General features: G+C 49.4%; 1 protein-coding gene across 1 annotated transcript in view; it reads right to left on the bottom strand.

The window, feature by feature from the left end:
- The window catches only part of ccm2l (CCM2 like scaffold protein), a 34,779-nt gene that overhangs the window by 15,242 nt on the left and 4,537 nt on the right, over positions 1-15,000 (bottom strand). Inside the window, exons 2-3 of the mRNA XM_063208841.1 lie at positions 11,527-11,691; positions 11,005-11,088 (exon numbers count right to left, since the gene is read on the bottom strand). Coding sequence (XP_063064911.1) covers positions 11,005-11,088; positions 11,527-11,691 — 249 coding nt within the window. The remainder of the gene's footprint in view (positions 1-11,004; positions 11,089-11,526; positions 11,692-15,000) is intronic.

Below are 15,000 nucleotides of genomic sequence, written 5' to 3'. Positions count from 1 at the left end.
AAATGACGTCACACGCCGTGGCGCGAGCTGCCGTGGCGCGACGTCGTGCACCCCACATTTTTTGTAACTTGTCGTGCGCCACCAGCGACCATGCAGGTAGGCAGACAAAGCAGGAGTTGCGAAGAGAGGCTACAACTACTGTAGGCTACTACAGAATGGATCCTGCATCATTTTGAGGATAATAAAATGTCATAGAGAGTTATTTTATCTTCTCTCTTAAATGTTGTTCAGTGAAACAATTGTTTACTTTGTTCAGAAGCATGTTGTGTTCGGCGATCTATTTATAAATTCTGCCGCCAGAACAATGCTCTCACATGGTCTTGGAATGATCTGGCAATGTAGGCTACAACAAAAAATATATGTTTCAATGTGGTAAGTCACAAGTCAGTCGTTCAGTAGCCCTACAGCAGCCGTGTTTGGCTTTCTATTTTATACATCCGTAGAACTCACGCTGCGAGTTGCGAAAGATACTGCCGTTTCTCTCATGAACAGCAGAGGGCACTTCCGACAATGTGAGCGAAAGCCTGTAATAAGGGCGCTTTTGAAGTATGAATAGTCTGGCGCAAGTGATGACGTCATTAATGGTTCTCGCGCCAAACGCGCCAAAGTGCGCACGTGAAGTATGCAGAGCCCTTTCTTGAACCATGTCGACTGCGGACAGATATTCGACTTTGAAGATTTTGAGCATTCCTTTTGTTGGTTTACTGATTAGTGAATGGATGATTGATTAATGTCCTGACTTCAGGCACGTGCACAGCATAGTTGCCCACGGTGCCCGAGCAACGGCCCTTTTGCCCACATTGGCTGATATTGCCCTTCCAAGGGAGGGGAAAATAATATGGCAATTATAATTTCATATTTCAATATAATTTGATTTCTTTATAATTCATAATTTTGATTGAAGTTTTGTACAATAAAGACTTAAGTCAGTCATACAAATTCATCAGACCCGTCGAGAATGGGCACGAGCGATGTGAGGTAGGTAGGCTACGCAACAACTCCGGTGGGGAGAAGGCACGCGACAGGCGCTTGAGCGCCTATAAGAGACACGGAAGATTTTGAAGATGCCTGGGTGTCGGCTAGAGCCCTACACACAGTCTACATATTAGAGTACAAAATATGCTCACAATCAACCTCTCTAATACAATGTTGAGTTTAGAACTTTTAGTTATCATACATCTTACAGCCAGCCAGCGCCACGTTTAGGTAGCAAAAAAACCCGACAGCCATCTGTAGATATGCCTCGGAAAAATAGGCTAAGATTTCATGTTTCAACTGATTTGCTTTGCAATTCGTATTTTTGATTTAAGCTTCCTAAATTAAGTTTTCAAATTCAGATTCACCTGCACCTCGAGAGATAGGCAAAGGGAGGGGCAGCATGCGCGTTGCTGGGGGCACGCGCAGCTCTACATGGGAGGGAGGGGGGAACAAGCATGCATGCGACCAGGGCAGAGACGCAAAATATGTCGAAGATGTCGTGGGAGTAGAGCGACTGCCCTGACGGCCTGAGGTGAGCTGGAAACATAGCAGACTACACAGTATTAAACTACATGATCACAATTAATGTCTCTTAAAGCCGATCTCGAGTTTAGGACGTTTAGTGATCCTAAATAATCTGACAGCCGGTGTGCCACGTTCAGATATTGGGGGAAAACGACAGCCAGCTAGCTTGCAGTCAACGTTTTACATGGCTCAGGTTGTTTTGTGGAAGGCTAATGTGACGGAGGTCATCTTGCACCTGTTCACCCCCCTCGGGGATCGAAAGTGCGACCTCATCAACTACAGCGGTTCAGCAATGGGAGACATAGTACAATACCGCTGGGCCAAGAGACTAGTCTCTCGGCCCAACGGCACGAGACTCTATGAGGCTATCGGAGGGAGGTTTACCAACGTTCCACGCCAACTCTGCGCTAGTTAGCCTCCGTTACACTCTCCCCCTTAAACCTCACTCCCATCCGGGTCGCGGCACCACTGTGACGGAGGTCATCTTGCACCTGTTCACCCCCCTCGGGGATCGAACGTGCGACCTCATCAACTATAACGGTTCAGCAATGGGAGACACAGTACGATACCGCTGGGCCAAGAGACTAGTCTCTCGGCCCAACGGCACGAGACTGTATGAGGCTATCGGAGGGAGGTTTACCAACGTTCCACGCCAACTCTGCGCTAGTTAGCCTCCGTTACACTAACCCAACTAAGAAACATGCAGATGACATGTCGTTTTATCAAGCAAGAGAGAACTTAAGGGGTAGGCTAGCTAAAGGAAGCACATCTCTGCAGAGTTGGCAGCGAAAAAAATGAACAGGTGCAGGTGAGGCAGAGAATCTTTTTCAGGATTGTAGAGGTTTGATCTTGGTGAGACCGCTAGGAAAGTGCTTTTTCTTACGCTGATATATTCTCCGACCCAAAGATACTGTTTCCACTGTCAATATCCATGTAATTGAAATAAATCCACTCCACGTGATAACTGACGTTTACTGTTCTTCTCAAGACATAGGCCTACAAAATGTGCATGAACTAACTAAAATATCTGTAATGAAAATAAAAGGTTATAAAGTCTGCGAGAAGCTCGGAGCTTCAGGGCAACAAATGAGAACTGGTGCTCCCACGCCACGGTTCTTTGCGATCTGAAATGAAAGCCGGCTCGTCAATTCTTAAAGCGACAGTACACATTTTTAATATAGGCTACAGAAGACCCAACAAATGACCTAAACCTGTGAATTCTTATTGTTTTAGCTTTCCTATATAATATTCTGTCATCGTCTCTCTCCTGACTCCTGGTGACTAGCACTTAGTGCTTTCAATTATCCCACTTGCTTACTCTCCTCTGCCTAATTACTACACCTGTGCTCACTCTGCTCTGCTCAATTGATACACCTGTTCTCACTCTGCCTCCTCATTAGCCAGCCACCTGCACTGCATTCACTCTGCCATTAACCCCTGTATATAAAGCTCTTGTTCTCAGTTCCTCTTTGTCAGACCGTCTGCTAACTTGTACCTGAAACCTGTTCGCTGGCCTCCTATCTCTGACTCCTGAAGACTAACCTGGACCAACCTGATTCCCTGCTTGATCTTCTGCCCTGGAAAACCCGACCTGCCTTCTGTTCAACGACCACCCTGATCTCCAACCCCGGTAAACCGACCAGCCATTCTATCTTCTGACCAACGATTACTGCCTGCCCCTGTCTGTACATCTGCCCTGTGTAATTTGCCTTGTTTTGTGTGTGTTCCCCCCCAGGACTCCCGGACCCTCCACCACCAGTTCCATTGGACGCATCTCTGTCTCTGGGGGGACACACACAAACGGGCTCCCGGACCCCTGCACTCTCCTAACTCCCTTTACCCTGAACTCCTCAATAAACTGTGAGAAAACGTGACGCATTTGTGGTCCTCCTCTGTCTGGTCCTGACAGTACGGTCTGACCAGCATGGACCCAGCGCACGGTACATCCAACATGGAGACCTCCGACCCTGAGCCACCAACTGCCATGGAGCGACTGGAGCATGCAGAGGGAGAAGTGCAACGAATGACTGGAGACATTAAATCACTGATTCAGCTTGGTCACCAGCAGCGCCAGCAGTTTGATCTGCATCGACAGGAGTTTCAACAGCAGCGACAGGAGTTTCAACAGCAGCAAGACCAGCTAGCCCAGGTATTGCAAATACTTTCCAACCTGACCTCTCCGCCCGTCCATGCTCCTGCTCCAGCTCATGCTCCCACTCCAGCTATGCCGGCCTCCGTACCTGCTCCGTCTGCACCACCTTTCCTTCTTGCTCCAGCACCTCTTCAGCACCCCATTGCCCCAGTCCACAACGTTCCAGTTCCAGTGGTCCCTCTTCAGGCTCCCGGTGCCCCAGAGCCGAAGATTGGCAACCCAGAACGCTTCGACGGTGACCATCGCCAAGTGAGGGCATTCTTAACCAGCTGCCGGCTCCAATTTTCACTACAGCCTAGAACCTTCGCCACAGAGGGTGCCAGAGTGGGGTACACCATCACACACCTGACAGGCCGGGCTCGGCTGTGGGGAACCGCTGAGTTTGACAGACAGACACCAGCCTGTGCTTCTTTCGATGCCTTTTCTGAGGAGATGTTGAAAGTTTTCGACCTGGGCTCATCAACCTCGGAGGCATCCAGGGCCCTGATGACCATCCGCCAGGGGAACAGGACAGCGGCGGACTATTCCATTGACTTTCGCACCCTGGCGAGGCGCAGCTCCTGGAACGAAGCAGCACAGGTGGATGCTTTCCTCCAAGGCCTAGCAGACTACGTGAAGGATGAACTCGTTTCACACGACCAACCTCCCACACTCGATGAGGCCATCAGCCTTGCTGTTCGGATCGACCGTCGGATCCAGACCCGCCGACGGGAGAAGGGACGCTTCACCCAGCCCTCTGTCCGCACTCGGAGTGATTCCGCTGCTCTGCCCCCCGTCTCAGCTGCCCCCCAGAACCAGCTAAACCAGCCCGAACCCATGGAGATAGGCCGTGCCTCTCTCACTCCAGCAGAGCGTCAGCGCCGCTTCACGTCAAACCTCTGTCTGTATTGCGGGGGTGAGAACCATCGTGTCGCCACCTGCCCAGCAAAAGCCGCAGCTCACCGGATGTAGGAGGGTTCCGGCTGAGCTCAATGAACACCCATTCCTCCACCGGCTGTAAGCCTCTTTTTCAAGTCCGTCTTCTCTTCTCCCATACCACCCACACTTTGCCCGCCCTGATGGACTCTGGTGCTGAAGCCAACATTATGGACCCTGAACTGGCTCGTCGTTTGGGTCTGGAGACCCATCGTCTGCCCTCTCCCATCCCAGTCCGTGCTCTCGATGGCCATCTCCTCGGTACAGTCACCAGCATCACCGCCCCGGTCTCAATGACCTTGTCAGGTAACCACCAGGAGATGATCTGCTTTCACCTGCTTCGATGGTTCACCATGGCTCCGCCGCCATAACCCTCACCTCGACTGGATGACCGGGACAATCAAGGAGTGGGGAGAGGACTGCCACCAGACCTGTTTGCGTTCAGCCACATTGCCCTCCAGTTCAGTGCCCACCGATTCAGCCCCTGACCTCTCTAATGTCCCCAAATGCTACCACAGACTCCGAGAGGTATTCAACAAGGCCAAGGCCACGACACTGCCCCGACATCGGCCCTATGACTGCGCCATAGACCTCCTCCCTGGAACTGCACCACCCAAAGGCAGCCTTTACTCACTGTCTGCCCCTGAAAGAAGAGCCATGGAAGAGTACATCAGCAACTCCCTAGCGGCTGGGATCATCCGCCCGTCATCTTCTCCTGCTGGTGCTGGGTTCTTCTTTGTGGGGAAAAAGGATGGAACCCTCCGCCCCTGCATCGACTACCGGGGTCTTAATGACATCACTGTCAAGAATCGCTACCCTCTTCCTCTGCTCACCTCCGCTTTTGAGTTGCTCCAGGGAGCCACGATCTTCACAAAATTGGATCTTAGGAATGCTTACCATCTGGTCAGGGTGAGGGAGGGAGATGAATGGAAGACGGCATTTAACACCCCAACTGGCCACTACGAGTACCTGGTCATGCCCTTTGGCCTCACCAACGCCCCAGCAGTGTTCCAGGCTCTAGTAAATGATGTCTTGCGGGATATGCTGAACAAGTTTGCCTTTGTGTACCTTGACGACATTTTAATATTCTCCCAGAACCTGACCGAACACACCCGCCACGTCCAACTAGTCCTCAGTCGTCTCCTGGAGAACTCCCTGTATGTTAAAGCAGAAAAGTGTGAGTTCCATGCTCGATCCATGGCCTTCCTGGGCTACATTGTGGCAGAGGGGAACATACAAATGGATCCAGCTAAAGTTTCAGCGGTGACTTCATGGCCCATACCAGAGAACAGGAAAAAGCTCCAGCAATTCCTTGGATTTTCCAACTTCTATCGCAAATTCATCCGCAACTACAGCACAGTAGCCTCTCCCCTCACTGCTCTGACCAGCTCCAAACAACCATTCGTCTGGACCTCAGCAGCCAATGAAGCCTTTGGTGTCCTAAAATCACGGTTCACCTCTGCCCCCATTCTCCAGATGCCCGATCCAGACCAGCAATTCGTTGTGGAGGTGGACGCCTCTGATGTGGGAGTTGGAGCAGTTCTCTCTCAACGAGCAGCTTCCGATGGCAAACTCCACCCCTGTGCATTCTATTCTCGCAGACTGTCACCATCAGAACGCAACTATGATATCGGCAACCGTGAGCTGTTGGCTGTCAAGCTTGCCATGGAAGAGTGGCGCCACTGGCTGGAGGGTTCAGTGGTTCCATTCCTTGTCTGGACTGACCACAAAAATCTGGAATACATACGCACCGCTAAACGACTGAACTCCAGACAGGCACGCTGGGCTCTGTTCTTTACCAGATTCAACTTTACCCTCTCATACCGTCCCGGAACGCAAAACACTAAGCCTGATGCCCTTTCCCGCCAGTTCCAGAAAGACGACATGCCCACAAACAACCCAGCACCCATCCTGCCCAGTCCCTGTGTCATTGCCGCTCTGACTTGGAATGTTGAGGAACAAGTACAGAACGCTCTTCTTGATCAACCTGGCCCCAGTACATGTCCTGATGGCTGCCTCTATGTCCATGAAAACCTGAGGTCTCAAGTCATACAGTGGGGTCACAGCTCCAATCTCGCATGCCATCCTGGGTCCGATCGCACCTATGACCTTCTCAGCCAGCGGTTCTGGTGGCCATCTCTGAGGGAAGATGTGAAAGACTTTGTCCGTGCTTGTGTCATCTGTAGCCAGAATAAGACATCCAATCAGCCCCCTGCCGGCCTACTCCAGCCTCTGCCCGTGCCCATGCGACCCTGGTCCCACATCTCTTTGGATTTTGTCACGGGTCTACCCTTATCTGATGGAATGACTGCTGTGCTCACAGTAGTAGACCGTTTCAGCAAGATGGCACACTTCCTTCCCCTCCCAAAATTGCCATCCGCCAAGGAAACCGCCCAGGTGGTCTTGGATCATGTCTTTCGCATACACGGACTGCCAAAGGATATTGTCTCAGACCGGGGTCCGCAGTTCACGTCCACCTTCTGGAAGGAATTCTGCCACCTTCTAGGAGCTACGGTCAGCCTCACCTCTGGTTTCCACCCCCAATCCAATGGGCAGTCAGAACGGATGAATCAGGAGCTGGAGAAGGCGCTCCGATGCATGGCATCTGGCAACCCCCGAGCCTGGGCGAAGCAATTGTTATGGGTAGAGTACGCCCACAATTCCCTCACCTGTTCAGCCACTGGCATGTCTCCCTTTCAATGTGTGTATGGATACCAGCCGCCACTCTTCACAAGCCAGGAGAGAGAGGTCACCTGTCCATCAGCCCTCGCTTATGCTCGACAATGCCGCCGCACCTGGTCTCGGGCCCGTGCCACACTTCTCAAGTCTGTCACCAGCTACTCTCGTGGGGCCAACCGTCGGAGGGTTCCGGCGCCGGCCTACCATGTGGGCCAGAAAGTGTGGCTTTCGACCAAGGACCTGCCACTCAGGGTTGAGTCACGGAAGCTTGCTCCCCGGTTCCTTGGTCCATTCCCCGTCGACAAGATTATCAGCCCAGCTGCCGTCCGACTCAAACTGCCCAAGTCCATGAGGGTGCATCCCACTTTTCATGTCTCCAAGATAAAGCCTACTCACGAAAGCCCGCTGGTTCCAGCCGCACCCCCTCCACCTCCACCACGTCTCGTTGGCGGAGGCCTGGTCTACTCCGTCCGTCGTCTGCTCCGGTCCAGGCTGAGGGGCAGGGGAATCCAGTACCTAGTCGACTGGGAAGGGTATGGCCCGGAAGAGAGGTCTTGGGTGCCCGCCAGACGAATTGTAGATCGGACACTCATCGCTGATTTTCATCGTCTGCATCCTGACCAGCCCTCTGTCCGCCGTGGCCGCCCTAGGGGGCCCCGACGTGCTGCCCGTTCAACGCCTGACCCTGTGACGGATCCGGCACCTGACATGGGTTCTGACGCGCTCCCTGCTGATGGTGATGGGGGGGCGAGGCCCCTCGGTGATGTGGGTTCGCCGGTCCCCTCTGAGGACGAAGCGATGGAGTCCGATCGGTCTGAGGAATTCTGACCCTCCGCCGGCTCCCCCCTCCGCCCGCCCTTCTTGGTGTTGCTTGGGGACTTCTGGGGCCGTCCCTTGGGGGGGGGTTCTGTCATCGTCTCTCTCCTGACTCCTGGTGACTAGCACTTAGTGCTTTCAATTATCCCACTTGCTTACTCTCCTCTGCCTAATTACTACACCTGTGCTCACTCTGCTCTGCTCAATTGATACACCTGTTCTCACTCTGCCTCCTCATTAGCCAGCCACCTGCACTGCATTCACTCTGCCATTAACCCCTGTATATAAAGCTCTTGTTCTCAGTTCCTCTTTGTCAGACCGTCTGCTAACTTGTACCTGAAACCTGTTCGCTGGCCTCCTATCTCTGACTCCTGAAGACTAACCTGGACCAACCTGATTCCCTGCTTGATCTTCTGCCCTGGAAAACCCGACCTGCCTTCTGTTCAACGACCACCCTGATCTCCAACCCCGGTAAACCGACCAGCCATTCTATCTTCTGACCAACGATTACTGCCTGCCCCTGTCTGTACATCTGCCCTGTGTAATTTGCCTTGTTTTGTGTGTGTTCCCCCCCAGGACTCCCGGACCCTCCACCACCAGTTCCATTGGACGCATCTCTGTCTCTGGGGGGACACACACAAACGGGCTCCCGGACCCCTGCACTCTCCTAACTCCCTTTACCCTGAACTCCTCAATAAACTGTGAGAAAACGTGACGCATTTGTGGTCCTCCTCTGTCTGGTCCTGACATATTCATCATTTTAATCATGGAATATGCCTATTAATGAAATTTCAAATTCAAATTAAATGATCTTTTTAACCATTTTAAAACTATTTCTATTTATTATAACTTAAAGTCTACTTTGGCTGCTACAAGGATTATAAAGATGACAGTGGGTTAATTGATTAAGCATCCTCATATTTAGCCTATTAATTTACTCATCATTTCATTTCATTTAAGATGAGGATGACTCAGAGCCACAGACCTCTGCACATAGGGCAGGTATGCATAAGACTGATCATCTCTGTGACTGATACAGGTTTAAAAACTATCAAGGCTTTTTCTCATAATCTCATTTAATTTAGGGGCAGCCACATACCACACATGAGGAAATGTGGATCAGGAGACATTTAGGGCAGGTGGGCATAAGGCTGATCATCTCTGATATGATTAATAGGTAGGCCTACATGTTTAAAAACTAGCATGTTATATCATATGGTACGCATATTCAGGATACTATACAATAAAATAATATTAATAATTATGACAATAATATACTACTTCTACTACTACTACTACTAAAAATAATAATACCCATGGTGCAGTTTCCTAAAAAATCTGAAGGCCGCTCATTGTTGATGGGTTTTTATTTGGGGGGGGTTGCCCTTTCTTCAGGTTAGAGCATCTGCCCTTTGAGATTCCTGTGCACGTCCCTGCCTGACTTGATTGATGAATACACTCATTCATTACTTTAACTTACCCACTCATTCATGTTCCTGGTACTCAGTCCGAAAGGCAGTCAATCACTGGTCCATTAAGCCAGTCTATTATACAGACCCTAAACCTGTCTTTTAAATACAAACATATGGCTCACAATAACAGTTTCATTCTGCTGCCAATACCTCATTACATTTGTTTACACAGGCTCTTCTGCACTTGTACAGTGCTCACATCCAATCATAATATTTTGCAGTGTATCTCCTTATGTTACAGTGTGGAAGAGGAACATCTTTCTAACACAATACGAACAAAACCCAAAACAATGAAGATTAAGCAATGAATTTTAATCTTTTGCTTGCCAACCCTCTTTATACTCAATTTCCATGCAGATATTATTGTTCATCCTCTGTTATGCTGTTCAACTGCAATACAATTCAGCCAATTTGACTTCTGGAGTGAACTAATTTCATTATGGGGGCTGCTGGAAATGTTTTATTTTCGGGTTTCAGAGAAAGGGGTTGGGCTTTTCCAAGAAGAGGAGAGGTGTACAGCTATTTATCACAGATACAGTCACCCTACCTACACCTCCCATGTCTGCCAGTTGTCTTCAACTCATTTATCGGGGATTTATCAGAAAAAACGGATTCTGGATTTTAGGAACACGTCTGTTAGCATCCGAGTTGGCCTCTTTCCCAGGCAAGGATTAGGCCTCCTTCTGGACCAAATAATGAAATGATTCACAATGTTGATGTTTCACTGATTTGAAAATTAGAAATCCACGGTCAGACTTAATCCCTGCTTATGAAAGTAGACCTTTGTATTTGCAGGATCAGGTAACACACACACACACACACGCACACACATACACACACACAAACGCACACACATGCACACGCACACGCACACGCACACGCACACGCACAAGCCCACACACACACACACGCACATGCACACACATACACACACAGACATGTGTGCAGCACACACGCACAACCACACACAAGTACGCACACGCACTCGCACTCGCACTCGCAAGCACACGCACACACAGACACACATGTACACACACACGTACACACACACACGAACACACACACACACACACACACACACCCACACACAAAGAAACACGCACACACATACACACGCACAAGCCCACACACACACACGCACACGCACACACATACACACACAGACATATGTGCAGCACACACGCACAACCACACACAAGTACGCACACGCACACACAGACACACACGTACACACACACGTACACACACACACGAACACACCCACACACACACACACCCACACACAAAGAAACACACACACACACACACACACACACACGTAGGCGCACACACACACACACACACACACACACACACACACACACACACACACACACACACACACACACACACACACACACACACACACACACACACACACACACACACACACACACACACAGACGCAACAATACCACACACACTCACCCTGGCAGTGTCCAGAAGTTGCAGCAGCTCATCTCTGCTGGAGGGGTTGAGGGAGCAGGAGACCCATGTCAGATGGCCCAGGAACTGCAGATGGACACAAAACAAGGAGTTGTATCCACCAATGTAAACAAGGAGTTGTATCCACCAATGTAAACAAGGAGTTGCATTCAGCAATGTAATTTGTTTTGTAGGATTTTGTAGGCCTACTTGTAGCCCCACAATGCAAGCCGTTCCACCAGTGGAACACTGTAATAGTCATTGCAAAGACATTACTACCATACTACTACACTACTATGACATTACACAAGGCCTTTAGTAATACATTATGGACTTTACCATTTCGGTAACAGCAGATGTATAACAGGGGCAGTGTCTTAACAGGCTAATAAGTAGCCTATAATTCCAAAAGAAGTCTGGTGGGTTACAACTAACTTATGTCTTTTGTCTGACTTGAATACCCATATGAATATGTGTCTTCATAGACATGCAGTACAACCCTCGGCCCATTGCCCTTGCTCTGACCTTGACCTCCTTCTCCAGGTAGTCGTAGATGAGGCGCTCTGGGTGGATGAGGTAGTCGGGTGGGTAGAGGGGCACTGTGTGGAGAGGCCGGCGCACGCTCCCCCTGTCCACCTGCCGACGGCCCCCCTTGGAGAAGACCAGCCTCTTTATGGGGGACACGAAGCCCTGCATGGAACACACAGAAGGATATCAGTGTCCATAGAGAGGTCATCCTGCACAATCAAGACCCAGTGTTGACCTCACAGCAAACTCTATTAAGTTACATTACATTACACTTAACTGAAGCTTCTATCCAAAGCAACGTACTATTCCTTACTAAGTGCCTTGCTCAAGGGCACCTCAGCCATGGAGTGTGGTAGGGGGTTGGAATCGAACCTGCAACCTCTGATCTAAAGTCCATCTCTTTAACCATTAGGCTACGCATGCCTAGCAGTAAGTCTATGAGGTGTTGGGAGGGAGGGAGGGCAACTAACATTCCACGTTCCACGTCAAGCTCTGATGGCTGCCATCTGTTACAGAGGCCTGCCCATGTATCTGTATAGAAGACATTTATACAGATCTGTGGGCCTGCCATGCAGACTGCAACACGGTGCTACAGTAGGCCCTAGTTAAGGCTATTTGGGTTAGGGTCAGGGTTAAGTTAGATATTCAACTTTTTTGCACTTTTACAAGTTGTGGGATCACAATGGACATGGGAAAATCAGCAGGTGATATCAAGTGTTGACACTGGGTTCAAAAAGTAAAACCTTTGCTTCAAATTTGATCCCCCCAGCTGTGAATCAGACAGTTGTACGAGAGAAAATGTGGCTACATTTCTTTTCTGAAGCCAGGATGTCTGGGAAGACCATGTTTATGTACAACCATGTTTCTGTTTTTCACATTTTTGACACTGTGTTGTGTCTTTATTTATTCAACAGTGGTAACAAAACCAGTGTTCCAGATATAGCCTGAAGCTAATTTCATGTTCACAGTAGTACAGCATAAATTCTAATTTTATATTCATAATGCACAGTTCCTGGGTTCAACATCAGTCCCTGCAGTAGCCATGATGCAACAGGGTTAGCATCTTATGCAAGCTAGTGCTTTGTAGCAACACAGCATTCAGCATTCCCAAATACATAACTTAGGCAGCAGGAGTGAGCCTAGCTGTCAAGTCGCATAAAATTTAGCGGCTAGTAGTCAGAGACATCTTGTCACATGTTGAATGGTCTGTCACATGCTGAGTGACGTGATAACAGAAAGTCACGCTGGCAACTCTGAGCTGTCACCACGTCTTTATAATGTCGAATTGTTGGTTTAGCATAGCGGTTCATCACATACTGGAGTTTGAATAATACAAATTGATGTGTAGTGTAGGCTACAGTACATCACTGGTTTGCTACACACATAAATACAGTACACACATACAGTGAATACAAACATCCGTGCATCAGTGCACACGCACACACACACAGGCACATACACGTACACACTCACACACTCACACACACACACACACACACACACACACACACACACACACACACACACACTCACACTCACACACACACACACACACACACACACACAAACGCACATCCACATGTGTGTGTACACACCCATGCGCACACACACATGTACACGGACTACACATGCGCACACGTACACACGTACACACGTACACACACACACACACACACACACACACACACACACACACACACACACACACACACACACACACACACACACACACACACACACACACACACACACACACACACACATACACAAACATCCACACTTACAATGCACACACACAGGCCCAGACAAAAATAGTGTGTGCGTATCTAATTGAGTTGGTTTCTTGATGTGTATTGGTGTAGGTGCGTATGGAAGAAAGAGGGTACCTGGATGAGAGGGCACACAGCTATACTGTAGCATGGAAAAGGGAAGAAGCAACAGAATGGATAGTGGGGATGTGGTGGTTATAGGGGTAACCACCGAGGAGAGGAGAGCAGAGGAGAGGAGAGACGAGGAGAGGAGAGCGGAGGAGAGGAAAGGAGAGGAGAGGAGAAGAGAGGAGAGGAGAGGATAGGAGAAGAGAGGAGAGCAGAGGAGAAGAGAGGAGAGGAGAGGAGAGGAGAGGAGAGGAGAGGAGAGGAGAGGAGAGGAGAGGAGAGGTTAGGAGAGGAGAGGTTAGGAGAGGTGAGGAGAGGAGATGAGAGGAGAAGAGAGGAGAGGAGAGGAGAGGTTAGGAGAGGAGAGGAGAGCCGAGGAGAGACGAAGACAGGGGAGGAGAGGAGAGGAGAGGAGGGCACACTGCCTGTCACCCCCTTGAGAAATCGCCGCTGAGACGGCTGGCTGTCAAGCGAGCTGAGTGACGCCTCCTGCAGAGTGAGACAGATGATGCTACACATGCTCCATTAGGGGCCCGCTGGCTCACACAAGCACCGCCACCGCCACCGCCACCGCCCGTGCCCGGCAGACAAGCTTAATGCGCAGGATCAATCACCACCCTGCCTGCCTGACATGCCTGCTGCTATAGTGGGTGTGGATGTGGATGTGGGTGTTGGTGTGTTTGGATGTTTATGTGTGTTTGGATGTTTGTGTGAGTCAGTGGCGGTTTTGGGGGGTATGATGTTGGTAAGCACAAATTCTGTAACCAAGCCAAACTAGTGGGGTCTCCCCCAGATGAGATTTTTTTAAAAATAAAAACGCTCCTAAATTGTGAATTTTGACCTCTTCAGACAGCTCCCTAGGCTACTAAGTCATTCTACCACGTTGCATTTGACATCTTCACTCCACGACTTGAAAATGCAATCCAAATGTTCGCGTTGCATCTTACAGCAATGCATTGAACAGAAAAACACATCACTGACGGTCATCATTCCAGAAAGGGTTCTTATTCTTACTATGTAGAACTAATAGAAATGAAGTCAAGAGTGGCCACCAGCATGCCGTTGCGACCAGGGTACACTCACTGTAGCCTACACGAGAGCTGCTAAAAACTTGCGTAGGCCTGCCGTTAACTTCAAACAGGTTACGGGAAAGAGACACCAGCCCTTCTGAACAATTGTGAAGTGAACCCATGTATGGATGAGCGAATGAACCCGTTCCTAAGCCGCAAGCTTCATCAACAACCAAACATGTTACAGCGGACAAATATAACCTTACCTTAAAATGCTGTCTTGACCGCAGAAATCCCAAACTTTCACTTAATCCACACGTTTTCGAAATTATTATCCACGTTCCCGTTTGTAATCCATGTGATATCATAGCTAATCAAGAAAAGCATATTGTGCTGCCGTTTAGCTATTCTCTTCAACTAACTGACGGTGTGTGGTTCATGTTATCTGCATATTATTCATTCGTTTCTTCTTGATATGTCCCAAAGTTCTACTCCATGATTTGTCCACATCCAAAACACAAACGTTTCTTGAAAACTTTGATTGCAGTTCAAATGTGTTGTCAGCCTTCGAGATTATCATAAAA

Source organism: Engraulis encrasicolus, chromosome 10 (genome assembly GCF_034702125.1).
Source record: "Engraulis encrasicolus isolate BLACKSEA-1 chromosome 10, IST_EnEncr_1.0, whole genome shotgun sequence".
Lineage (NCBI taxonomy): Eukaryota > Metazoa > Chordata > Actinopteri > Clupeiformes > Engraulidae > Engraulis > Engraulis encrasicolus.
Note: the sequence above shows the minus strand (reverse complement) of the source record. Positions and strands in the feature narration are given on the sequence as shown.